The sequence below is a fragment of the Ursus americanus genome, chromosome 16 (genome assembly GCF_024610735.1).
Source record: "Ursus americanus isolate L20-20 chromosome 16, mUrsAme1.1.p, whole genome shotgun sequence".
NCBI lineage: Eukaryota > Metazoa > Chordata > Mammalia > Carnivora > Ursidae > Ursus > Ursus americanus.
Genome location: NC_142142.1, coordinates 44,823,206 through 44,849,912, shown reverse-complemented (window position 1 = coordinate 44,849,912; position 26,707 = coordinate 44,823,206). Strand labels below are relative to the sequence as shown.

At 38.7% G+C, this 26,707-nt stretch overlaps 2 protein-coding genes and 1 pseudogene across 2 annotated transcripts; 1 reads left to right on the top strand and 2 right to left on the bottom strand.

Moving 5' to 3' along the window:
* Positions 1–1,404: 1,404 nt before the first annotated feature.
* Positions 1,405–7,769, top strand: LOC123792482 (glyceraldehyde-3-phosphate dehydrogenase-like; annotated as a pseudogene).
* Positions 7,770–8,111: 342 nt separating this feature from the next.
* On the bottom strand, positions 8,112–9,103 carry LOC123792419 (olfactory receptor 8B8-like). Its single transcript, XM_045797571.2, has one exon. The coding sequence runs from the start codon at positions 9,042–9,044 to the stop codon at positions 8,112–8,114; it is 933 nt and encodes a 310-aa protein (XP_045653527.2). The 5' UTR covers positions 9,045–9,103.
* A 14,213-nt stretch (positions 9,104–23,316) lies between these two features.
* Positions 23,317–24,270, bottom strand: LOC123792420 (olfactory receptor 8B3-like). Its single transcript, XM_087868556.1, is given in 1 exon segment — positions 23,317–24,270. A coding segment is annotated over 1 exon segment (930 nt). The 5' UTR covers positions 24,247–24,270.
* Positions 24,271–26,707: the final 2,437 nt, after the last annotated feature.

Here is a 26,707-nt window from a genome sequence, read left to right as displayed (position 1 = left end):
CTTTCTGACAGCTTCTCTCTGGAGAGGGAAAGATATGCACGATGCGTCCAGTAATACTACATATCTGTGAGCTGCCTGAGGAATTGGCTTCAGTCTTGATTTTTTTAGAACACAGACACAACCTGGCACACAATGGATGGGGTGGGGGGAGACAGGGAGAAGCAGGGAGTGCTGCAACTAAGAACAAAGAAAGAGGTTTAGACTGCACTAAATTGAGAGGCCTCCAAAGTCTCTGACCAGGCTTATTGGTGGTAGCTTCTCTAGTCCAAGGCCAGGCCGTGAATGTTAGGACAGGTGCGTGTTTTATCTCAAGGGCAGACACCAGTGCAGAGAGTCAATGAAAATGAAGACAAGTTGAAATCCTTCCAAACAGGAATAAGAGAAATCTCCACAAACGGACACTAATGAAATCAAAATATGTGACTTACATGACAGAGAATTAATAACTATCATAAAGATGCTCGCTGGAGGCAGAGAACAACACACAAACCAAAGGAAATTGCAACACGGGACAGAAAACTGTTTGAAAAAAACTGTTTAAAACTGTTTAAAAGTATTAAACAGAAATCATGAAACTGAAGAATACAGTATCTGAACTAAAAAATTCAGCAAAGAGTTTCAAGAGACTGAACGAAAGACAGGATCTTGAATTTGATTAAAGGTCACTGTAAATTATTCAGTCAGAATGGCAAAATGAAAAAAAGAACAAAAATAGTGAAGAAAGCCTGAGGGACTTACTGGATGCTACCAAGGGCATCAATATATGCAGTTAGAAACCCCAATAGGAGAAGAGAGTGAGAAAGAACCAGAAAACATATTCAAAGAAAAAAAAGGCTGAAAAATTCCCAAATCATGGCAACTTCCCAATACTCTGACAATTTATGCAAAGATAAAACCCAGAAAAATTGCATAATGAGTATACATATACATACACCAAAAGTCAACTACCTATCCACTGACCACTTTACTTAACTGAGCCAAACTGACTTCTACCCTCAAACTCAGGCCTATACCAATTTCCAGGAACAATGCTTATCTAGGCAGGTGAGATATAAAACACTCTAACCCAACATTCTGGACTCAATGCAATTTACTAACTGCTGAATCACCTCTAAACTTGAATTATGAGTGTGATATCTGGGTCTGTTTCAATCATCATGCTTTATAATAACTCTGCTGATTGAAGCGGTCCTTTCTCTATGCCTAAATATATTCATTTTTTTCTATATTCCCAAATTATAATCATCACACCACTGTCAAAATAATACCTAAAGAAGTTCTTTAAGACTTTGTCAAGAATGCAGAAGGGGTTAAGAAAATGAAACTATATAATATATAGGAGAACCATCTCCTCCGTACATTAACCTAAACATAATGACATATAACCCTCTACAGACCTATACAATGGGGTTCTCTATGGACTTTGCTCCTCCTGCAGAACCTGGTGGAAATGTTTCGTTGAGTGTAGTAAAAGCACCATCTCTGCTCCGAACTGGTTTGCATTACTCCACACTACTCTATTTTTGGTTTCTTCTGTGCGAGCCATTCTGTTTTGTACTTGGAACCCTGTTCCCTTCACCTGAGCCTTTATTCTGAGTCTTGGCTTTTTGAGTACTTTAATATTTAATTTAAATAAAGGTAGAATCCAAGTTTTTCAGCCTTAATTTACTATGAAAGTTAGCATACATACATATATCAGTCTACAAAAGAGACACTTCAACCATTATTATAAACTGAGCAGCTTATAATGAGCATGCAGACCTATAAATAGACTATTTCAGGTCCCAGAGCCCTCTGTGTACCCCTAGGTCCTCCCATTCTCCACCTTGATACTGTTGCAATCATGCTCCAGCTTTTGTTCACAGCTTCATCACTTAAGTGGGCCCTCATGGTGTTCCATGTCCAGCCAGAAGAAGGACGAAGAGAATGTGGAAATGATTATTATAGTCTACCCTTACGTGTTTCCACATATCGTGAAGGCCAGTATAATATAAGAATATATTCACATGTTCTAAATCAGGCAATAGAGCTTCCAAATATAAAATGGGAAAGATACTTTGACTTTTTGCTTAGTTTAGCATGTTGCTTTTATTTGTGTTCTGAGACTTTTCATTCACTGAAACTATTTTCATGTTTCATGGATATTTAAAAGTACAGTCATTGATTAATAATACTAATAATAATATGCTCTTATATTTAGAATCAAAACAACAAGTCCTAGTCTCAGCTCTACCACTTAAAAGCTGTAATTTGAGACAAACTATGATGACATCTCCCCATCAGTTTCATCAACTATGAAATGAAAATTAAGCTTCCCTCTCCTCTTTATCTCACATTATTTCCCTTTGAAATAGAAGAACTGACAGATGTGACAGAGCAGAAAACACTAAAACACATTAAGAACATTTGGAACACCCTGCACATCTCTATATTACTATTGGAAGTGGGTTAATTTACCTTTATGTCAGAGACAGAAGTTCAGCAGCCCCTCTGATGCCCCCAGCCATTCTACTCACTGAGGAAGATGAGAGTCTCTCCCTCAGAAGGTAAAACTTCACACTGGGTATGATTTTAATATTTAAAGATACATATTTTGTACAGCAAAGCCCTGCAAATCAACCAACTACTTCATCTGGTGGTCAGCTAATAATACAATGACATGTCCCAATGCACAAAAGAAAAACAAACTTATGCTAGACTCAGGGAAAAATAACCATGTGTGTCTCCCAACATGGACATCAATTCAACAAAATCAATTTTAAGAAGAAATTTTGACCATACAGAACTGATATTAGAATCTATCTACTCTGTTGTATTATGAAAACCTACATTTATATCATTCTCTTATCATGATTTATTTATATTTGTAACATACACCCCAATGCCACACATTGCTAGGTACTCAGAGGTATAAAATGCTGTGTGTTTGTGTGTGTGTGTGTGTGTGTGTGTGTGTGTGTGTGTGTGTGTGTATGCAAGGAATGTGCATGTATGTGTTAGTACGTATGTGTGTGCATGTGCGTGTGTTTCTATGAACAAGCAACTGATTAAAGCAAAAACTATTTCCTTTTCGTAGATTCAGCAAGTACTTCCTGCTCAGCCCTTCCTCTCAGGAGCTGGAACCAGGAACCATCTACCTGAAAGTGGGTTGCATACCATGCAATGGCAGTGATCTCATAAAATATGACTTGAACACTATGTGTAGGGGTGTGTGTGTGTGTGTGTGTGTGTGTGTGTGTGTGTGTGTATGTGTTTAAGGAGGCAGTCAGAAGAAGTGGATAATGAGGTTCAATAAATTTAAGGGTTCAGCAATTAAAAGGGCATGGAACTCAGAACCCTTTGTACTTCTGCTTTTCATGATGCTTGAACCTTAGTGCACCCTGATCGTGCTCATTTCAAACCTGGCTGAGCAACACTAGCAGCTCACTTACAGAAAGTTTATATTGCACAAATCCAGAATGGAATCAGCTCTGCTTCGGGTCCTAAAGTAGGAGGATCATTTTCTGTTATTGCCAAGAAAGTCCAAACTCTCATACTGATTCAGAGATGGCTCTGTCCTAGGACACAGGTAGGGACAAATCCCATCACTTACCTGCTTGACTCTTAGTTGTGACAATTTCCGTAGACTCATACTTCTTCTCATAACTTCCTTCACGGCCATTCACATAGCACACAAAAAGCAAAAATCATAAGGGACAACTATGCTGTGCATGTAACACATTTGACTTGGTTCTCCTCCTTTTAAAAAAAGTCCCAAACATATATAATGTTTAAATTACTAACCAGAAAACTGTCAGCTAAATTGCTTTTATGACAACGCTGTAAATCTTAACTTTATAAACTGTCTTTATAACTTATGTAACAATTTTAATGAACTTTTCCCCAAATAACCTGAAAACATGGAATTTAGTTCGAAAGTTTATTCTTTCTGCCATAAAAAAATTATCATTTCTGAAAGTCTTTTTCTGAAATTGAAGCTGATTGCATTTGTATTTCGAGGCTTCTCAAATGAAAGATTAGTGACCAGGGTTAACATATACTTTTAGCTACCTCCAATAGTGATAAAATATGTAACAAACGGGATGCACCTTTGCAATGTCTGTAACGGTTCCTAAATAGCACAAATATTATTTACGTGCTGACATACCTTTTTCAATAAGGAATACAATTTCATCAAAACAGACTCTAAGTAAAAGAAAAGCAAAATTTAAAAAAACAACAAAAATCAACTATTTTGTATACATAGAACTTGTTATATGAAAATCAAGCATGTTGATCTGGAGGTCAGGGGATGTGGTGTGAGAGGTCGATTAAAACAGTAAGTCAATAACTCTATGACGGCAGACTGTAACTACACTTACCATGGTGAGCAGTTGGTAGTGTAAAATATGTCAGATCACTACGATGTACTAATGTGTGAAACTAATAGAACATTGTATGTCAAGAATATTGTATGTCAACTAAAAGAATATTGCATGTCATCTATACTTCAATTAAAAATAAATTACCTTTTTAAAATTGATAATAATAAATAAATAAAACCATACTCAAGGTTTTAGTGATGCCAAACTTCTAAAACACAAACAAGCTGACAAACCAGTTACGCTAAATTTCACAATAACTAAATCTTGAGCGGAAATCAGAAAAGCGGTAAAATATTAAATATTATTAAAGTTATCTTAGAAATATTTAAATTATAACTTAATTAAGCATTAAGCATTTTTTGTTTCAAGTTTTTATTTATTTATTTATTTATTTTAATTTTTTATTATGTTATGTTAGTCACCATACAGTACATCATTAGTTTTTGATGTAGTTCCGTGATTCATTGTTTGCGTATAACACCCAGTGTTCCGTGCAACATGTGCCCTCCTTAATACCCATCACCGGGCTACACCAATCCCCCACCCCCCCTCCCCTCTGAAACCCTCAGTTCAAGTTTTTATTTAAATTCCAGTTAGTTAACAAAGAGTGTAATATTGGTTTCAGGAATATAATTTAGGATTAAGGACTTTTAGAGTAGTCATCTTTTTGTGTTTTCTCAAAAGAAAAATAATCCAACATCCTATTGAAGAAAAGAAACTAGCACAATTTGGTTTATCCACCAAATGTTTCTTTCAAGCTGTCATTGCTCTCCCAGCTGCAATTTCAGGGTTTTTGTAACTTAACATCCATACAGGAGTAGCACACAGAAGTCAACAAAAACAGGAGTGATTTAGCTGTTCCCAGGTCATCCAGCCCTGCTAGTTTACCTGTTTATTTTTTTTATTATGTTCAGTTAGCTACCATAGAGTACATCATTAATTTTTGGTATAGTGTTCAATGATTCATTAGTTGTGTATAATACCCAGTACTCATCACAACATGTGCCTTCCTTAATACCCATCACCTGGTTTAAATATCAAGTGACTTGTGCTTTTATCCCACCCAGAGAAATCCTGTGGTCTTTATAATATTTCTAGAGCCTTCTAGAAAGGAAGAGTCACAGAAAGAGTTGTCTTTTACCCATGATTTGCTTTCTAAATTTCTTCATCTTAATTTGAGTTTTGTATACCAAACGCTATATCTCCTGTCCTCTGTGTTCCTGGTTCCTCATAAATGTGGAGACCAATTTGGCCTTTTGGCCTTCATTCCCCAAAACATTTCCCTATTAATATAGGATCATTGTGCATTATAAGTTTTATCAAAGATGTATAAACACTGGGGGGAAATAGCATTACCCTAAAGAACAGGATACAAAGTCAGATGAAATGTGGTTTTAAACCTCATTGTCCTTTGCTACAGAGAGATTTCTTGTTTATTGACCATGCGGTTTTTGGGTCCTGTCCTAATGATTTGTAGCTGGGTTCCTTTCTCTCCCATGCCCTAGTCTCTGAATTACTAGTACTTGCAAACATTCTAAAATGTCTTTTTTTAATTAATTTGCAAAAAAGCTCCCTGTTTAGTCAATCCTCTCTCAACTATCCTAGCCTAATAGGACTTGTCTTTGACAAGAAAAACTATCAAACTATTCTCCTATAACAACCACTACCCTGAGGGATATTCATGTGTAAGCCAACAAAGCACAGCCAACTTTCAAAACAAAAAGTTTTCTCATATTTCAGGACTACTGAAATAAAATAAAAATAAAAATAATAAAATGAAGTAAACAAAAAGTATATTTGAAAGAGCAGTAGACATGAAATCAGAAGACTACAGTTTATCTAGGTGTTTCCTTAGTAAGCTATATGACTTAACTCATTAATTTTTCTCAGCTTCTGTGTTATGTCTATGCAATAAATAAATATTGAGGATCACTATGTGTCCTATGGTAAATACAAAATCTGTGCCAAAAGAGGCTTAACACATAGTGTTTAGCTGGAAAGTGGATTATATTTTATGGATGTTCTGGTACCTGCTGTATCTGTGAAACACTGACATCTCAAGGAGGCACATTATAGGCCAGGAAAGGGTTTAGACAGGAGTACAGACTATCTGATTCCTGATTCTAATAGCACAGTGTAAGAACCCCCCACACAAAGTACAAGATCACCCTACTGTTACTTTACATGATCATTTATAAACCTATTTATACTCTTCCAGGAGAAAAAAACAAATTCCATAATGACAATGTTAAAAACAGAGATAAATTTGTTTGTTGATTTTATTCATAAATGGTTAAAGTGGTAAAAAGGAGAAGACATTGTGAAAATGATGGGGAGGGAAGATCTTCTATCAAAAAACTGGAAAAAAATTGGGCTCTCTGCTCCTCCCTGTCTGACACACAGCCACATCTTCTGGTGCAGTGACAGCACCATCCCAAAGACAAGACGGTAAAGGTCGGAGTAAGTACATTTGGCCGTATTGGGTACCTGGTCACCAGGACTGCTTTTAACTGTAACAAAGTGGATGCTGTTGCCACCAAGGACACCACTGATCTCAACTATATGACCTACCTGTTACAGTACGATTCCACCCATGGCAAACTCAAAGGCACAGTCAAGGCAGAGAAGAGGAAACTTGTCATCAATGCAAAGCCCATCTCCATCTTCCAGGAACAAGATCCCACCAACATCAAATGGGGCGATGCTGGCGCTGAGTATACTAGGGAGTCCACTGGAGAAGACTCTGCCTTACCCGAAGCTGGGGCCAAGAGGGTCACCATCTCTGCCCATTCTACTGATGCCCTCCTGTTTCTGATGGGTGTGAACCATGATAAGTTTGATTATCAGCAATGCCTGCAGCACCAGCTGCTTGGCCTCTTTGGCCAAGGTCATCCATGAAAACTTTGGCATCATGGAGGGACTCATAACCACAGTCCATGCCATCACTGCCACCAAGAAGACTATGCCAGGCCCGGCTGGGAAACTGTGGCATAATGGCTGAGGGGCTTCCCCGAACATCGTTTCTGCTTCTGATGCTGCCAAGGTTGTAGGCAAGGTCATCCCTGAGCTGAATAGGAAGCTCACTGGCATGGCCTTCCATGTCCCCTCCCGCAAGGTGTCAGTCGTGGATCTGAGCTGACAAATGGAGAAAGCTGCAAGTACTATGACATCAAGAAGCTGGTGAAGCAGGCATCGGTGGGCCGCCTCAAGGGCATCCTGGGCTCCATTGAGAACCAGGTAGTCTCCTGCAACTTTGACAATGACACCCATTCTTCCACCTTCAATTCTGGGGCTAATACTGCCCTCAATGACGACTTAATCAAGTTCATATTCTAGTATGGTAATGAATTTGGCTACAGCAACACATTGGTGAACTTCATGGGCTATATGGCTGCCAAAGAATAAGAGCCCACTGAACCAACAGCCCTAGACAGAACAAGAAGAAAGATGCTCTCAGCTGGTGGGGAGTACATGCCCCAACACACAGAGAATTTCCACACCTCTACACAGTTTCCATCCCGGAATCCCTGAAGTAGAGGAGGGAATTGGAGAGCCCTACCTTGTCATGTACCATCAACAAAGTATACTGTACCCAGCCAAAAAAAATTGGAAACAAACTGACAAAAATCAATTTCCTTCACAGTGGTAACAAAGATATAGGATACGAACACTCCCACCTAAACTATTCTGATGAAAAAAAATAAAATATACCAGTCCTATAACTATACACACAGACAGTGATTCTGATCAAAACTCTCTCCTACTCTGGGTTTTTGCAAGAGCGAGTTTAATGTCTCTGTTTCTCAAGCTGTAAATGAAAGGGTTCATCATGGGAACCACATTAGTATAAAAGATAGAGGAGACTTTTCCCTCATCCATAGACCCAACAGAAGACGGTTTAAGATACACAAATGCACCTGATCCGAAGTAGAGAGAAACAGCAAATATGTGGGAACTGCAGGTGCTGAAGGCTTTGGACCTGCCCTCAGTGGAGCTGATGCGCAGGATGCTGGAGAGGATGAAACCGTAAGAGACAAAGATGGTGACACTGGGCACAATGATGTCAATGCCCACCACAATGAAAACCACCAGCTCACTGACATAAGTGCTTGTGCAGGAGAGCTGGAGCAGTGGGAATATATCACACAAATAATGGTTGATAAAGGCTGCATCACAGAAGGTCAGTCTCAGCATGCAACCAGTGTTAGCCATAGCACCCAAAAATGCCATCAAATATGAACCAAGCGTAAGGCTGGAACACACTTTGGGGGACATGGCAACATGATACAAAAGTGGGTTACAGATGGCCACATAGCGATCATAGGCCATTGATGTCAGCACATAGCATTCAGAAATAGCAAAAAAACAGAAAAAGTAAAGCTGAGTCATGCATCCCCTGTAGGAGATAATATTCTTCTTTGATGTGAAGTGAGTCAGCATTTTGGGTGTAAACACAGAAGAATAACAGAGGTCTATGAAGGACAAATTGAAGAGGAAAAAGTACATGGGGGTGTGGAGGTGTGAATTCAGCCCAATTAGAGTTATTAAGCCCAAATTTCCCAACACAGTAACCATATACATGACTAGAAACAAGAAGAACAGGGGGAGCTGGAGATCTGGTAGGTCTGTGAGCCCCACCAGGATGAATTCAGTCACAAAAGAGGAGTTTGTAGGAGCCATTCTTCTCCAAGGGATCTGTGAGCACAGGAAAACAGGATTACATTAGAGAAAAAGCCAGCTCTTCCCACAATATCTCAACCTACAAAAGGGAATATATACTGGGAATATCTGAGACTAACCAAATCTGGACACAAAAATTTGCCATTACCTCTACTGTGATACTGAGAAATACTAACTGCCCCCTTTATTAGAGGGTTGTAAGCTAAATAGAGCAAAGAGTACCACAATTTAGCCTAGAGAGGGAAGTCCAGTCCTACCACATACAAACATGACTGCTGGAAAAGACAAGGGAGAAGGGAGAAGCAGGATGGACCAAGACACAATTGTCCTTCTCTGAACGCACCATCTCTTCCTTCACTTCAACCTCCCATCAAGTAAAAATGGAGGTAAAGGTCCTCTAACTTGTTACTGGTCTCTAATGCACATTAGACTTGGTGTGGTGGAGACAAGAACACTCTATCTAATTCAAAACTCAGGTACCAGAGTCTAGGACAACCCCCATGTCACAGAATAAAAGCCATAAATCCAGAAGAGTGAGAGTTCCATCCATGGAGGGGGAACTTACTGACAGAGATATTGTACCCTGAACCCCTTAAGTCTCTGAACATCCCCTCATCTCCCCTTGAACAGATTCTTCCTCATTTTAATTTCAGAACTGAACAAAATGAAAAAGAAAGTTGCATATCTTTGATCTCTGGATTTCCACCTCACAGAGGGACATTCATACAAATGGGATTCAAGAACTCACCCCCTTAGGCCAGAATATTTCAGTGCTTCCTTATCATTGTTCTTAACCCCTGCAGTCCTGGAAAGGCAATTTCAGGTTCTGAGGCTTTGATTCTGAAAGGATGTTGCATACACTTAATTTCAGGTATGCCCTAGAAATCTTTCTAAACTACAGATCATAATTTCTGATGACTTTGAGTTTTCTCAAGCAGCAGAAGAAAATAGTCTTTATTTTTATCTCATTTGCCACTTGATAAGATACAGATGATTGAATGTGAGTTTAATGATATAATGCGTCTGCTTATAAACAGAGTAGAAGCTTACTCAGTCTTTTCCCCTTGGGATTAGATTCTATGTGGAAATGGGAAATAAGAGGATTGTATTTACACCCTAGACCATGCATCTGCCTTTAGTTCCTTAGAGACTACAAATTTACTCGAGGTTTCTCATCACTCTAGGGATAGTCCATCTCCCACGACAGAGCCAAAAATGAACTCCCATCTCCCTGTCATCTTCATCTCTGAAGGGAACTCTATTATACTGTTTATTTCCCTCTTTCTTCCCATACTCCTAAATGGAAAATTTTCTGCAAGGGTTCTGCCTCCAGGATTCTTTATTTCTTTATCTGAAATTTTTCTAGAGGGAGCATCTCACATCAATTGTCTCTTTCCTGAGATATCTCAAAAATAATTTACAATGTCTTATATTCCTTCTGAAGTTTTTACTTCTAAACATCTACTGGAAATGTGTACCTGACCGTTCTGCTGGGTCTTTTGTAACGTTTCAGCTAGTGAGGTCATCTATTTCTATACCACATCTATACCACACTTACTAATAATATTGCAGACAAATTACACAATCTCCTTCTACCTCTGGCTTAACTTTATAAAATGGAATAGTAAAAAAAAGGCAGCTTTTCAATAAATTATTATGACGAATAAAAGAAAAATATGTAAATAAAATGTCCAGAACAGTGCCTGTCCCAAAGTAAACAGTCAATTAATGTCAGCTGTTATATAGATTCTCATAAATTCCAAGAGATCCTCTATTGTCACACTCATCAGACATTTTTCCCTTTAATTCCTGTGTGTTCCAATAAATTATAACTTCTATAAGACTAAACATCAGGGGCAACAAGGTGGCTCAGTCAGTTAAGCATCTGCCTTTGGCTCAGGTTGGGATGGAGCCCCATGCCATACTCTCTGCTTAGCAGGGATCCTGCTTCTCCCTTTCAGCATATGCCATATGCACCCCGATGTTCATAGCAGCATTGTCCACAATAGCTAAATCGTGGAAGGAGCTGAGATGCCCTTCAACAGATGCCTGGATTAAGAAGATGTGGTCCATATATACAATGGAATATTACTCAGCTATCAAAAAGAACGACTTCTCAACATTTGCTGCAACATGGATGGCACTGGAGAAGATAATGCTAACTGAAATAAGTCAAGCAGAGAAAGACAATTATCATATGGTTTCTCTCATCTATGGAACATAAGAACTAGGAAGATCGGTAGGAGAAGAAAGGGATAAAGAAAGGGGGGTAATCAGAGGGGGGAATGAAGCATGAGAGACTATGGACTCTGAGAAACAAACTGAGGGTTTTGGAGGGGAGGGGAGTGGGAGAATGAGATAGACTGGTGATGGGTAGTAAGGAGGGCACGTATTGCATGGTGCACTGGGTGTTATACGCAACTAACGAATCATCAAACTTTACATCAAAAAAAATTAAAAATTAATAACAAAATAAATAAATAAATAATAAAATAGAGTTATTTGTTTTGTGTTGTTGTTGTTGTTAATTGAGTTTCAGGTGTTCCTTACATATTTTGGATATAATCTTTTATCAGATAAATGTTTTACCAACATTTCCTCCCATTCCATAGGTTGCCTTTTCATTTTGCTGACTGTTTCCTTTGCTCTAAAGAATCTTTTTATTTGATGTAATCCCAACTATCTATCTGTGTTTCTGTTGCCTTTGTCTTTGGTGTCATATCCAAGAAAATCCTCCATTTTATGTATGAATTTATATCTGCACTTTCTTATGTATTCCATTGACCTCTCTGTTTATCTTTATGCCAATACCACACTCTCTTGGTTACTGTAGCTTTGTGGTTTTGTAACCAGGAACTATGTAGTAAGTTTTGTGACCTGCTTTACTCTTTCAAAGATTATTTTGGCTGTTCAGGATCCCCTGAGTTTCCGTATGAATTTTAGTATGGGTTTTTCTATTTCTTTCTCTTTTTTCTTTTGCCATCTCCATAATAATTTTTATTATGTTATATTAGTCACCATACAGTACATCCTTAGTTTTTGATGTAATGTTCCATGATTCATTATTTGCATATAACACCCAGTGCTCCATGCAATATGTGCCCTCCTTAATATCCATCACCGGCCTATCCCACTCCCCCACCCCCTCACCTCTGAAGCCCTGTTTGTTTCCCAGAGTCCATAGTCTCTCATGGTTTTTCTATTTCTGCAAAAAAAAAAAAAAAAAATCATTGGAATTTTTATTTAGATGGTGTTGAATCTGTAGATCACGCTGGGTAGTATTAACATGTAAACAAAAAGCAGCTTTCCAATCCATGAACATAAAGTATTTTTCCATTTATTTATGCGTTCTGTATTTTCTTTCAGCAATGTTTTTTCATTTTCATTTTACAAGTCTTTTATCTCCTTGGTTAAGTATTCAATTCCATTCAATGTTTCTATAAATAGAACTATATTCTTAGTTTCCCTTAAGGATTTTTCATTGTTTGTGTATATAAAGGCTACTGATTTTTGTATATTGACTTTGTATCCTGCTACTTTCCTATGTTCCTTTGTGGTTTCAATCTTTTTGTGGACTGTTTAGAATGTTCTACATGTATGATCCTAACATTTGTGAAGAGAGATAATATTCCTTCTTCTTCTCCAACTTGGATGTTTTCATTTTTATTCCTTGCCTAAGGTCCTAGCTAGAAATTTCAATGGTGTATTGAACAGAAGTTGTGAGAGTGAGTGTCCTTCCCTTGACCTTGAAACTTAAGAAAAAGTTCTGATTTCACCATTAAGGATAATGTTCTCGGGGTTTTTCAAATACAGCTTTTATTCTGTTGAGGTAGCTTCCTTCTAGTCTTAATCTGTTGAAAATTTTTATGAGAGGTCCAATGCTTTTCCTGAATCAATTGACATGATTGTGTGTGTGTTTCCTCCATTTTATTATTGTGCTGTATTTCTTTGATCAGCTTTCCTATGTTGAACCATCCTTGCAGTGCTGGAATCATCCCACATTGTCATGGTGTATAATTCTTTAAACATGCTGCTGAATTTGATTTGCTAGTATTTTGTTGAGGATGTTGGTATTATTGTTCATTAAGGATATTGGTCTATAGATTCCTTTTCTTGTAGTGTCTCTATCTGGCTCGGGTATCAGGGTAATGGTGGCCTCAAAGTCTGAGTTAGGAAGTGTGCCATACTCTTCAATTGTTCGAAAAAGCTTGAGAAGGACTGGTGTCAGTTCTTCCCTAAATATTCCATAGAATTGATCAGTGAACCAATGAGGCCCATAACTTCACTGGGAGATTTTTAATTACTGATTCAATATCCTCACTAGTCATAGGTCCACTCAGATTTTCTATTTCTTCAAGATTTAGTCATGGTAGGCTTTAGATTTCCAGGAATTTAACAATTTCATCTATGTTATCCAATTTGTTGGCATATAGTTGTTCCTGGTACTCTCTTATTATCTTTTTTATTTCAGTACAAGTGGTAGTAATAGTGCCACTTCTATTTCTGAATTTTTTCTTTGACATTTTTAAAAGTTTTAACAGTCTATGGAAACGGTCATACATATACAAGAGTAGGGAGCATATTACAATTTACTATGCAGAACCCACCACCAAGTTTCAAAAATTATCAACTCATAACCAATCCTATTTATCTCTACAGCATTACTCAACCCTCTCACCGTGGGGTTATTTTGGAGAAGATCCGAGATATCATATTTTAGTATGCATTTCCAAAAGATAAATATTTATTTAAATTATAATAACAACACTACTTTATACCTAAAGTAAAATAAGAATGCCTTAATACTATCAAATGTCCAATCAGTATCTCAATTTCCTTGATTGTGGGCTAGGATTTTAGATCCACAGTAAAAGTCTGAGGTACAGCTGTGTGATAAAGTTAGTGGATATCCTTGGTCCATTCTGAAAAACTTGCCCTGCAATATCCTTTTATCATAAATTATTTAAATTGAAATCTGCTCAAATATAAGCCATAGCACTCTTTGTCTACTCTACAAGCAAGAAACTGTGAGAGTTCCATCCTGCATTTAACATGCTTTAGAAATATAAGAAGTAAAGGAAATGAGGGAAAGGTATATGTCAACTCCTTACCTCAGTCCCTCCAACAAATTGTAGGTATCTATTATGGAACAGGGAGGAAAACTGTATAGAGATGACAGCTGAGAAGGGGTGTAAATCTTTTCCCAGCAGAATTAAGGTAGAAATTTTATTCCTTTTATTTATTTTTACTCATTTTATTGTCGAGTCAGGAAATACTCATGATCACTTTGTTCTTGTCAACAATATCTTGTTCTGATGTGATTAATTTGAGTTTTCTAACTTTTTTCATAGTCCATCTAGCTAAAGTTTTGTCAGTTTTGTTGATTTTTCTTAAGAACGAACTTTTGGCCTCAAAATTTTCTCTATTATTTCCCTATTCTCTATTTTATTTATCTCTTCTCTAGTCATTATTTCCTTTCTCCTGCTAGATTTGTGTTTAGTTTCTTCTTATTTTCTTACTTTACAACTACTTAAGCTGTAAAAAACATAAGGTTATTGATTTGAGATATTTTTCAGTTTTTCTTAAGATTTTTTAAAATGTATTTCTTTGAAAGAGAGAGACAGAGAGCATGAGCAGGGGAAGGCACAGAGGGAAAAGAAGAAGAGACTCCCAGTGAGCAGGGAGCCTGACACAGAGCCCCGATCCCAGGACACTTGGATCATGACCTGAGCCAAAAGCATATGCATAATAACTGATTGAGCCACCCAGGTTCCCCTGTTTCTTGTTTTTTAACTAAAGCTTGCACAGCTATAAAATTCCCCCTTACTATTGCTTTTGCTGCATTCCATGAGTTTTGCTAAGTTGTGGCTTTGTTTTTACTCACATTTAAATATTCTCCAAATTCCCTTGTTTTTCTTCTTTGTTTCATTGGTTTCTTTAAGAGAGTGTTGTTTAATTTCCACACATTTGTTTGTTTTCCCGTATTCTTCCTATTACTGATTTCCAACCTTATTCTTTTGTGGTCACAGGCAATACCTTCTATGATATTTCTCTTTTCAAATCTACTGACATTCAATTTGTAGCATAGCAGATGATCTATTCTGGAAAATATCCCATATGCGTTTGAGGAAATGTGTATTCTGCTTTTGTTAGGTAGATGTTTTTATGTCTGATAAATCTATTTAGTAATTATGTTATTCAAGTCCTATGTTTCTTTCTTTATCTTCTGTCTGGTTGTTCTATTATTGAGAATGGGAGATATGGCAGGGGGAGCTAAGAGGCAGCATAGTAGGAGGACCCTATGCTGCTCTCATTCCTGAGCACAACTAGATAATACCAAATCATTCTGAATACTCACAAAATTGACCTGAGTACTGACAGGACAAACTCCACAACTAGAGGGAGAGAAGAGGCCACATTGAGGAAGGTAGGAAGTTGGAGACTGGTTTAGGGGAGAAACTGATCATGGGTGCTGTGGAGAGGAGGGAACACTGGGGGCAGAGGAAGGTGACTAAGTGGAGCACATGGGTAAAACACACAAAGAGAACATTTCCCCAAAGCCACTGGCTGGGAAAACAAAAGTGACTGATTTTTGTGAGTTCTTGCAACCAGAAGGGCTCAAGATTGAGTTTTAAAGGTCAGTGGGCTTGCTCGGGATAGAGGCCTGAAGGCAGTGCCATACTCCTGGAGAGAAAGCAGGCAAGGAACCCAGAAGCAGATGGAGGATTACATAAGGCACACTGGGAGAGATGGATCGCTCTTCTTGGAGCACATCTGGGAGAGCTGGTGGTCACAGAGATGCCTCTCTAGTGATAAAAGAGTCAGCAGGCATCGCCTCCCTCTCTTGCCCTTTGGCATAGACACAGGGCTGTCTGCTGAGGGCAGTTAATCCGGATACTGGTTACCTAGCATTTTGCTCCAAATCCCGTGCCCCTGCACTCTGGCATGACTACTCTTCCTGGTCACACCTGCAAGTCCCACCACGACGAGACGCTTTCCAGAAAATCAGCACAGGTCCCTGCCCACACCATGTCCCTAAACCCTGGAGTTTTCAAGTCAGCATGGCTTAACTGGGAGAGAGCCCAAAGTGTACTACACTGTTCCTAGAAGGGACCATCCCAGAGACAGAGAGAGTGAAAATGGCGATGTGAAGATCACCTAGGAGATACTGGGGGAGATTATTGGCTTTTCTGAAAGTGCTGCCCTGAGTGCAGCAAGCATGGAGATCCGTCTCTCAGTACAAAAGAGTGGTTGGTGCCATTTCCTTCCCCTGTCCCTAGCATAAACGAGCCTCAGCAAACCGCACAGCACCAACACTGGCTGCCTAACCTGCTTACATCAAGCCACAACCCGCCCTGTGCTCTCTGGTACTGCTTCTCTCCAAGGATGCCTGAGAACCAGAGAAGCAGGCCCCTCCCCCAGAAGACCACCACAAACCCTCTACATGCCCCAACTCTACTGATCATTGTTTTCTGCAAAATTTCAGCACTCTTTTAACAAGCAGACCAAAGCACACCAAGTTAAAACTCACCACACTCCAGACAAGGTCCAAACACCCCCCACTACAAGCAAGGAGAAACTCTGCAGAGGACTGACCTGAGGGGAATAGCAGCCAAAACACAGCAGCAGAGTGCACACAGCACACACCAGAGTCACTTCCTGAAGTGCCAGGCCCTGCACAGTATAGGACCTCTTCTTCATAAACCAATCATTCTCAAGAGTAGGAAATATAACAGGCTTTCCTAACACATAGAAGAAGACAGAGACCTAATCAAAATGCCAAAATGAAGGAATTCATTCTCCCCAAAGAAAGAAAAAGAAAAGGTTATGGCCAGAGATCTAATCAAAACAGATATAAGTAAATGCCTGATCTAGAATTTAAAACAATCATGAGGATACTAGCTGGGCTTGAGAAAAGGATAGAAGACACCAGGGAGTCCCTTACTCCAGAGATAAACGATATAAAAACTAGGCAGACTGAAATGAAAATAACAATAACAGGGGCGCCTGGGTGGCTCAGTCATTAAGTGTCTGCCTTTGGCTCAGGGCGTGATCCCAGCATTCTCCCGCATCGGGCTCCCTGCTCCACTGAGAGCCTGCTTCTTCCTCTCCCACTCCCCCTACTTGTGTTCCCTCTCTTGCTGGCTGTCTCTCTCTGTCAAATAAATAAATAAAATCGAAAGGAAAGGAAAGGAAAGGAAAGGAAAGGAAAGGAAAGGAAAGAAAGAAAGAAAGAAAGAAAGAAAGAAAGAAAGAAAGAAAGAAAGAAAGAAAGAAAGAAAGAAAGAAAGAAAGAAAGAAAGAAAGAAAGAAAGAAAGAAAGAAAGAAAGAAAGAAAGAAAGAAAGAAGGAAGGAAGGAAGGAAGGAAGGAAGGAAGGAAGGAAGGAAGGAAGGAAAGAAAGAAAGAAAGAAAGAAAGAAAGAAAGAAAGAAAGAAAGAAAGAAAGAAAGAAAAATAGATAACAATAGTGGAGATGCAAAACTGACTGAATGCAATGACCACAAGAATGGAAGAATCGGAGGAACCAGTAAGTCATACAGAAGATAAAATTATGGAAAATAATGAAGCTGAAAAGAAGAGGGAAAGAAAAATACTGGATCACGAATATAGACATATGGAACTCAGTGAATCCATACAGCATAATAACATTCATGTCAAAGGAATACCAGAAGAGAGGGTAAAGGGGGCTGAAGGTATTTGAGGAAATTATACATGGAAATATACCAAATATGGGGAAGGAAACAGACATCTAAATCCAAGAGGCACAGAGAACTCTCATCAAAATCAACAAAAGGAGGCCAACACCAAAACATATCATAATTAAATTTGCAAAATATAGAGATAAAGAAAAATCCTAAAGGCAGCAAGACAAAAGAAGTCCTTAAATTACAAAGGAAGACCACTAAGGTTAGCAGCATATCTCTCCAGAGAAACATAACAGGCAAGAAGAGAATGGCACGGTATATTCCTCGTGCTGAATGGGGGGAAAATGTAGCCAAAAATACTGTATCCAGCAGGGTTATCATTCAGAATAGAAGGAGAGACAAACGGTTTCCAAGATAAACAAAAAACTAAAGGAATACATGATCTAAACCAGCAATGCAAGAAATGTTAAAGGGGAATCTTTGAGTTGGACTAGAAAGGAACAGAGAATATTTCCAGAAACAATGACAAAACAAGTAATAAAAGGGCACTAAATTCATACCTATCAATAATTACTCAGAATGTAAATGGACTAAATGCTCCAATCAAAAGACATAAGGTGTCACAGATCAAAAAACAAGATCAATCTATTTGCTGCCTCATTTTAGAGACTCATTTTAGACCTAAAGAAACCTGCAGACGTAATGTAAGGGAATAAAGACATATTTACCATGCAAATGGACCTCCAAAGAAAGCAAAGCAGAAATACATAATCAGAAAAACTAGATTTTAAACCAAAGACCATAACAAGAGATGAAGGGCATTAAATCACAAGAAAAGGCACCATCCAGCAATGATCTTACAATTGTAAAGGTTTATGCCCCCAGCATCAGAGCATCCAAATATATCAAACAATTAATAACAAACATAAAGGAACTCACTGATAGTAATATAATAATAGTAGGGGACTTTAACACCCCACTTACATCAATGGACAGATCATATAAAGAGAAAACCAATAAGGAAATATGGCTTTGAAGGATGCATTAGACCAGATGGACTTAACTGATATATTCAGAACATTTCACCCTGAAGCAGCAGAAAACACATTCCTTTCAAGTGCACATGGGACATTCTCTAGAACAGGCCACATACTGGGTCACAAATCAGCCCTCAGCAAGTACAAAAAGACTGAGATTATACCATGCATATTCTCCAATCACAACACTATGAAACTTGAAGTCAACCACAAGAAAAATATTGGAAACACCACAAATACATTAAGGCTGAACAGCACACTACTAAAGAATGAATGAATGAATCAACCAGAAAATTGAAGAAGAAACAAAAAAAATATGGAAACAAATGAAATTGAAAACACAATCCTCCAAAGTCTTTGGGATACAGCAAAAGTAGGCATAAGAGGGAAGTATATAGCAATACAGGTCCACTTCAAGAAGCAAGAAAAGTCTCAAATATGCAACCTAACCTTACATTTAAAAGAGCTAGACATAGGGGGCGCCTGGGTGGCACAGTGGTTAAGCGTCTGCCTTCGGCTCAGGGTGTGATCCCGGCGTTCAGGGATCGAGCCCCACATCAGGCTCCTCTGCTATGAGCCTGCTTCTTCCTCTCCCACACCCCCCGCCTGTGTTCCCTCTCTCGCTGGCTGTCTCTATCTCTGTCGAATAAATAAATAAAATCTTTAAAAAAAAAAAAAGAGCTAGACATAGAGCAATAAAAGAAGCCTAATGCCAGTAGGAGAAGGGAAATAATAAAGGTTAGAGCAGAAATAAATGATATAGAAACAAACAAACAACAACAACAAAAGTACAACAGATCAATGAAACCAGGAGTTGGTACTTTGAAAAAACTAATAAAATTGAAAACCCCTAGCCAGATTTATCAAAAAGAAAAGAGAAAGGACCAAATATATAAAATCATGAATGATATAGGAGCAAAGACAAACAACACTACAGAAACAAAAAATTACAAGAAAATATTATGAAAAATTATGTCAACAAATTGGGCAATCTGAAAGAAATGGATGAACTCCTAGAAACATATAAGCTATGAAAACTGAAATAGGATGAAATAGAAAACTTGAACAGATGAATAACCAGCAGAGAAATTGAATTAGTAATCAAAAATCTCACAACAAACAAAAGTCCAGGGACAGGGGGCTACACAGGGAAATTCTGGCAAACATTTAAAGAAGAGTAAATACCTATTTTTCACAACTATTCCAAAAAATACAAATGCAAGGAAAACTTACAAACTCATCTGTGAGGCTAGCATTACCCTGAATCCAAAATCAGACAAAGACCCCACTAAACAAGATAACTACAGGCCAATATCCCCGATGAACATGGAATGCAAGAATTCTCAACAAAATACTAGCAAATACAATCTAGCAGTACATTGAAAGAATTCATCATGATCAAGTGAGACATATTTCTGGGTGGCAGGGGTGGTTCAATATTTGCAAAACAACCAACATGATAACCACATTTATAAAAGAAAAGATAAGAACCATATAATCCCCTCAATGGAGGCAGAAAAAACATCTGACAGAGTACAACATCCACTCATGATAAAAACGCTCAACCAATTAGGGTAGAGAGGACATCCCTCAACATAGTAAAAGCCATAGATGAAACTCCACAGATAATATCATCCTCGTTGGGGGAGGGGGGGAACAGAATTTCCTTTATAGTCAGGAACAGGACAGGATGCCCACTCTCACCATTAATATTTAATATAGTACTAGAAGTCCTAGCCTCAGCAATCAGACAACAAAAGGAAATAAAAGACATCCAAATCTGGAAGGAAGAAATCAAACTTTCACTATTTGCAGACAACATAGTAATCGACATAGAAAACCCAAAGAATCCACCAAAAAAAATGCTAGAACTCACACATGAATTCAGTTAAAGATGAAGGATACAAAATCAATATAGAGAAATCCGTTGCATTTTCATATGCCAATAATGAAGCAGCAGAAAGAGAAATCAAGGAATCAATCCCATTCACATTGCACCAAACACCATAAGATACCTAGGAATAAACTACACCAAAGACATAAAAGATCTGCACTCTGAAAACTACGAAACACTGACGAAAGAAATACAAGATGACACAAAGAATGGAAAGCATTCCATGTGTGTGGATTGGAAGAACAAATATGTTAAAATGTCTGTACTACCCAAAGCAATCTACACATTAATGCAATCTCTCTCAAAATACCACCAGCATCTTACACAGAGCTAGAACAAACAATCCTAAAATTTGTATGGAACCACAGAGACCAAATAGCCAAAGCAATCTTGAAAAAGAAAAGTAAAGCACAAGGCATCACAATTCTGTACCTCAAGTTACATTACAAAGCTGTAGTGATCAAGATAGAATGGTTGTGGCACAAAAACAGACACATAGATCAATGGAACAGAAGAGAAAACCCAGATACGGACCCACAATATGTGCTCAACTAATCTTCGACAAAGCAGGAAAGAATATCCAATGGAAAAAAAGACAAATGGTGTTTGGAAAACAAACAGCAACATGCAAAAGAATGAAACTGGATCCCTTTCTTATAAAATATAAAAAAATAAATTAAAAATGAATGAAAGATCTAAATGTAAGACAGATATGTCTCCGGGGCAAGGGATACAAAGGCAAAAATGAACTTCTGGGACTTCACTAAGATGAAAATCTTCTGCACAATGAAGGAAACAATCAACAAAACTAAAACGCAACCTTCAGATTGGGAGAAGATATTTGCAAATGACATTACCTGATAAAGGATTAGTATTGAAAATATAGAAACACTGAAAAAACAAATAACACAGTTAAAAAATGGGCAGAAGACATGAATAAAAATTTTACGAAATAAGACATACATGTGGCCAAAAGACACATGAAAAGATGTTGAACATCACACATCATCAGGGAAATACAAATCAAAACTACAATGAGACATCATCTCACATCTGTCAGAATGGATAAAATCAACAACACAGGAAACAACAGAGGTTGAAGAGGATGAGGATAGAAAGGAATGCTCTTACACTGTTGGTGGGAATGAAAACGGGTGCAGCCACTCTTGAAAACAGTATGGAGGTTCCTCAAAAGGATAAAAATAGAACTAACCTATGATCCAGCAGTTGCACTAGTAAGTATTTGCCCAAAAGATACAAAAATACTGACTTGAGGTATATATGCACCCCGATGTTCACAGCAGCATTATCAACAATAGCCAAATTATGGAAGGAGCCCAGATATCCACGGAATGATGAAATGATAAAGATGGATAAAGATAGGAATATTAGCCATAAAAAGAATGAAATATTGTCATTTACAAAGATGTGCATGGAGTTAGAGAGTATTATGCTAAATGACATGAGTCAGTCAGATAAAGACAAATACCATATGATTTCACTCATGTGGAATTTAAGAAACAAAATAAATGAGTGGGGGGGGGGAAGTGGGCAAACCATAAAACGGATTCTTGACTGAAGACAACAAACAGGGTGTTGGAGGGGAGGTGGGCAGGGGATAGGTTAAATGGGACATGGTGATTAAGGAGGGAACTGGTTGTGATGAGCACTGGGTGTTGGATGTAAGTGATAAATCATGAAATTCTACACCCGAAACTAATATGACACCGTATTTTAACTAACTGGAATTTAAATAAAAACTTGAAACTATAAAAAAAATAAAATAGATCAGAATAGACTACAAAGAGTAGTAGATGTGAAATCAGAAGGCTAAGAATTTAGTCTAAACTCTTACTTTATAAAGCTGTGTGAATTCAGGTAAATCTAATTATACTGAGCTTCACTTTCCCAGCCGTATAATAAATATATTTTGATGATCAGTTATGTGTTGCTTTGACTGTAAAAAGGTAAAAAAGAAAAGTCTGCCAAAAAAAACCCTCTTGGTACATGATGTCTACATAAGCAAAATGGATCAACCTTGATTGTCATTATGGAAACTTCAACCTCTGGCATTGAAAGGAGGCATATTCTTCCCAATTGGAGAATGGAAAAATGAGATTAAAAACAGATTATCTGATACATATTCTTTTTTATTTTTATTTATTCCTTTGAGAGAGAGAGAGGACAAAAGAGTAAAAGAAGGGGTTGGGGCAGAGGGAGAGGGAGAAGCAGGCTCCCTGGTAAGTAGGGAGCCCAACACAGTACTCAGTCCCAGCACCCTAAGATCATGACCTGAGTTGAAAGCAGACACTTAACCAAGCCACCCAAGTGCCCTTGATACATATTCTAATACCAAGTGGAAGATAAGACACCAAAAATTATACAATGTCACCCTTCTAATTCAATACTTTGAAGACCACTTCATGTTTCAGAGGAAAAAAGAAGTTGATAATGAAAATGAGGGGGGGAGACAACTTGTTTATTACTTAATGCTATTACTAAACAGAACAAAAAGGTGGAGAAGATAGTATGGTAATGGTGAGGAAAAGAGGAAGACCTACTTTATAAAGACTAAAAATAAATTGTGAGACTCGATCTTCCTTTACCATATTAAGGAAAAATGCTAAGAAGATTCCCACTAAATGTATTTTATTTAACCAAACAGGATCCCTACACAGATAGACTCTGTTTCTGATCAATTCATTCTCCTACTCAGAGTTTTTCTCACAGCAAGTTTAATGTCCTTGTTTATCAAACTGTAAATGAAAGGGTTCATCATGGGAACCACATTGGTATAAAAGACAGAAGAGATTTTCCCCTAATCCATAGACCCAGCAGAAGATGGTTTAAGATACATAAATGCAACTGATCCAAAGAAGAGAGAAACAGCAACTATGTGGGAGCTGCACGTGCTGAAGGCTTTGGACCTGCCCTCAGTGGAGCTGATGTGCAAGATGCTGGAGAGGATGAAACCATAAGAGACAAAGATGGTCATAGTGGGCACAATCACATTGATGCTCATAACACTGAAAACCACCAGCTCATTGACATAAGTGCTGGTGCAGGACAGCTGGAGCAGAGGGAGGATGTCACACAAATAATGGTTGATGGTGTTTGCATCACAGGTCAGTCTCAGCATGCATCCAGTGTGAGCTACAGCATCCAAAAATGACACCAAGTAAGAACCAAGCATAAGGCTGGAACACACTTTAGGGGACATGGCAACATGATACAAAAGTGGGTTACAGATGGCCACATAGCGATCATAGGCCATTGATGTCAGCATATAGCATTGAGAAATACCAAAACAACAGAAAAAGTAAAGCTGGGTCATGCATCCCCCGTAGGGGATAATATTCTTCTTTGATGTGAAGTGAGTCAGCATTTTGGGTGTAAACACAGAAGAATAACAGAGGTCTATGAAGGACAAATTGAAGAGGAAAAAGTACATGGGGGTATGGAGGTGTGAATTCAGCCCGATTAGAGTTATCAAGCCCAAATTCCCCAACACAGTGACCACATACATGACTAGAAACAGGCAGAACAGAGGGAGCTGGAGATATGGTAAGTCTGTGAGCCCCATCAGAATGAATTCAGTCACAAAGGAAGCATTTCCAGGAGCCATTCTTCTCTAAAGGGATCTGTGGACACAGGAGAAAAACATTACACGGAGAACAATTCAACTTTTCTGATCATATCTCTTCTCACAAGAGTTGGGTTTGTGCTGGAAATATTTGAGATTACCCCAAACTGGAGTAATTCTGGAGCACCCACAGAATCTGCTTTGCCATTATCATGAATCTAGTGACATGGCCATTCCCTTATTAGAGTCTTTATAAACTGTATAAGCAAAGAGCATCAAAACCTGGCCTACAAAATGACGGCCAGGGGTTCCACACACCAACAGGACTGCTGTGAAACCAAAGGTTAAGGGAGACGATTGGACCAGGAGAGAATTGCCTTCTCTCATTTCATTTCTTGACCACATGACCCCTCCCCTAACCAGTAAACTGGAGGCAGCAACCCCACCAATCTGGTGCTGCTTTCATGGGGATTGGACTTCATGTGGTGGGAATGAAAAACATTGTTCTATTCCAAAAATAAAGGACCAGAGTCTTGAGAGTTAAAGTTCCTGCCCAATGTATAGAGTAAAAACAATGAATGTATAAGAGTGAGAGTTCCATCAATGGAACTGACCAATAAATTGCATCCTTTCAAACTAGTAATGTTTCTGAATCTTCCCTGCTCCATCACCCTCCCCTAAACAGGTTCTACCACCAATTTCACCTGAGTCTGAAGACTGCAAAAACAGGAAAGAAAGTGGAATATCTTAGATCCTTAGACTTCCATCACAATAGAAGGACATGAACATAAATGGAATTCAGAAACTCACCCTCCTTAGGCAAGAACACTTCGGTGATTCCTTACCAGTATTACCCCTGTGGTCCTGAAAGGGCAGATTTAGTCTCTGTGGCCTTGCTCCCTTGGATTCTATGAGGACACAGCCCACACTTAAATTCTGATGAGCCCTGCAAATCCTTCCAAACCTCAGATAACAATCTGATTATGAGTCCTCTTAAGCAGCAGACCAAAATTAACAGCCTCTATTATTATCATTTTGCCACTTGGTAAATCACAGAAGACGTAAGGTGAGTGTGATGATATAATGAACTCAGTTATAAACAGGGCAGAAGCTTGCTTAGTCTCTTCTGTAGGGAATGGTTTCGGGTATAACAGGGTCTTGAGGGGATTGTATTTACACAAAGGACCACAATGTGTCTCTAATTCCTTATGGACTCAGAAATTTATTCAAGGTTTCCCTCGGCTGTAGGGATGGGACATCCCCCAAAAAAACCAAAAATGAATTCCCATTTCCAGCTCAGCAACATGGCAGAAGAGGAAGCCCTAGAACCTCCTACCCTCCGTGAACACCCTGATTCAAAAATGTTTCACATACATATTCCCTTTATAGGAAATCCAGACAGTAGTTAAGGTAGTCCTGTTCCGAGTTAAACAATGACTCTAGACACATCCCCTAACATTTAAGGGAAATTCTAGATATCCTCTTTTTATAACAGTTATCCTTGCACAGAAACTTCAAATTGGGACAAGACCCCAGTTCCTGACCTCTCCCTGGGGAGGGAAAAAATTGCACCATCTGTCCAATGTCCCAACTTCTATTAGGTGTGCCTAGGAGACCGGCTTCTAGATAGTCTGCGTCAGAAAGCAGAGGGGAGGGGCGCCTGGGTGGCTCAATCCTTAAGCCTCTGCCTTAGGCTCAGGTCAAGAACCCAGTGTCCTGGGATCCAGCCCAGCAGTGGGCTCCCTTCTCGGTGGGGAGCCTGCTTCTCCATTTCCAACTCCCCCTTCTTATGTTCCCTCTCTCGCTGTCAAATAAATAAATAAATAAATAAATAAATAAATAAATAAATAAATAAATAAATAGAAAACAGAGGGGATACAGCACTCACCATGTTTTACCTGCCCATGGAGAGAGACAAAAAGTTGGTGGTGTGGGCTAGAAGTCACCAGAGCTCCTTCCCTTGGCTCAGCATAGAATAAGTGATTGGAAAGCCCTTTCTGACAGCTTCTCTCTGGTGAGGGAAAGATATGCACAATGTGTCCAGTAATACTACTTCTCTGCGAGCTGCCTGAAGAATTGGCTTCAGTGTTGTTTTTTTTTAGAACACAGACACAACCTGGCACACAATGGATGGGGTGGGGGGAGACAGGTAGAAGCAGGGAGCGCTGCAACTAAGAACAAAGAAAGAGGTTTAGACTGCACTAAATTGAGAGGCCTCCAAAGTCTCTGACCAGGCTTATTGGTGGTAGCTTCTCTAGTCCAAGGCCAGTCCGTGGATGTTAGGACAGATCCGTGTTTTATCTCAAGTGCAGACACCAGTGCAGAGAGTCAATGAAAATGAAGACAAGTTGAAATCCTTCCAAACAGGAATAAGAGAAATCTCCACAAACGGACACTAATGAAATGAAAATATGTGACTTACCTGACAGAGAATTAATAACTATCATAAAGATGCTCACTGGAGGCAGAGAACAATACACAAACCAAAGGAAATTGCAACACG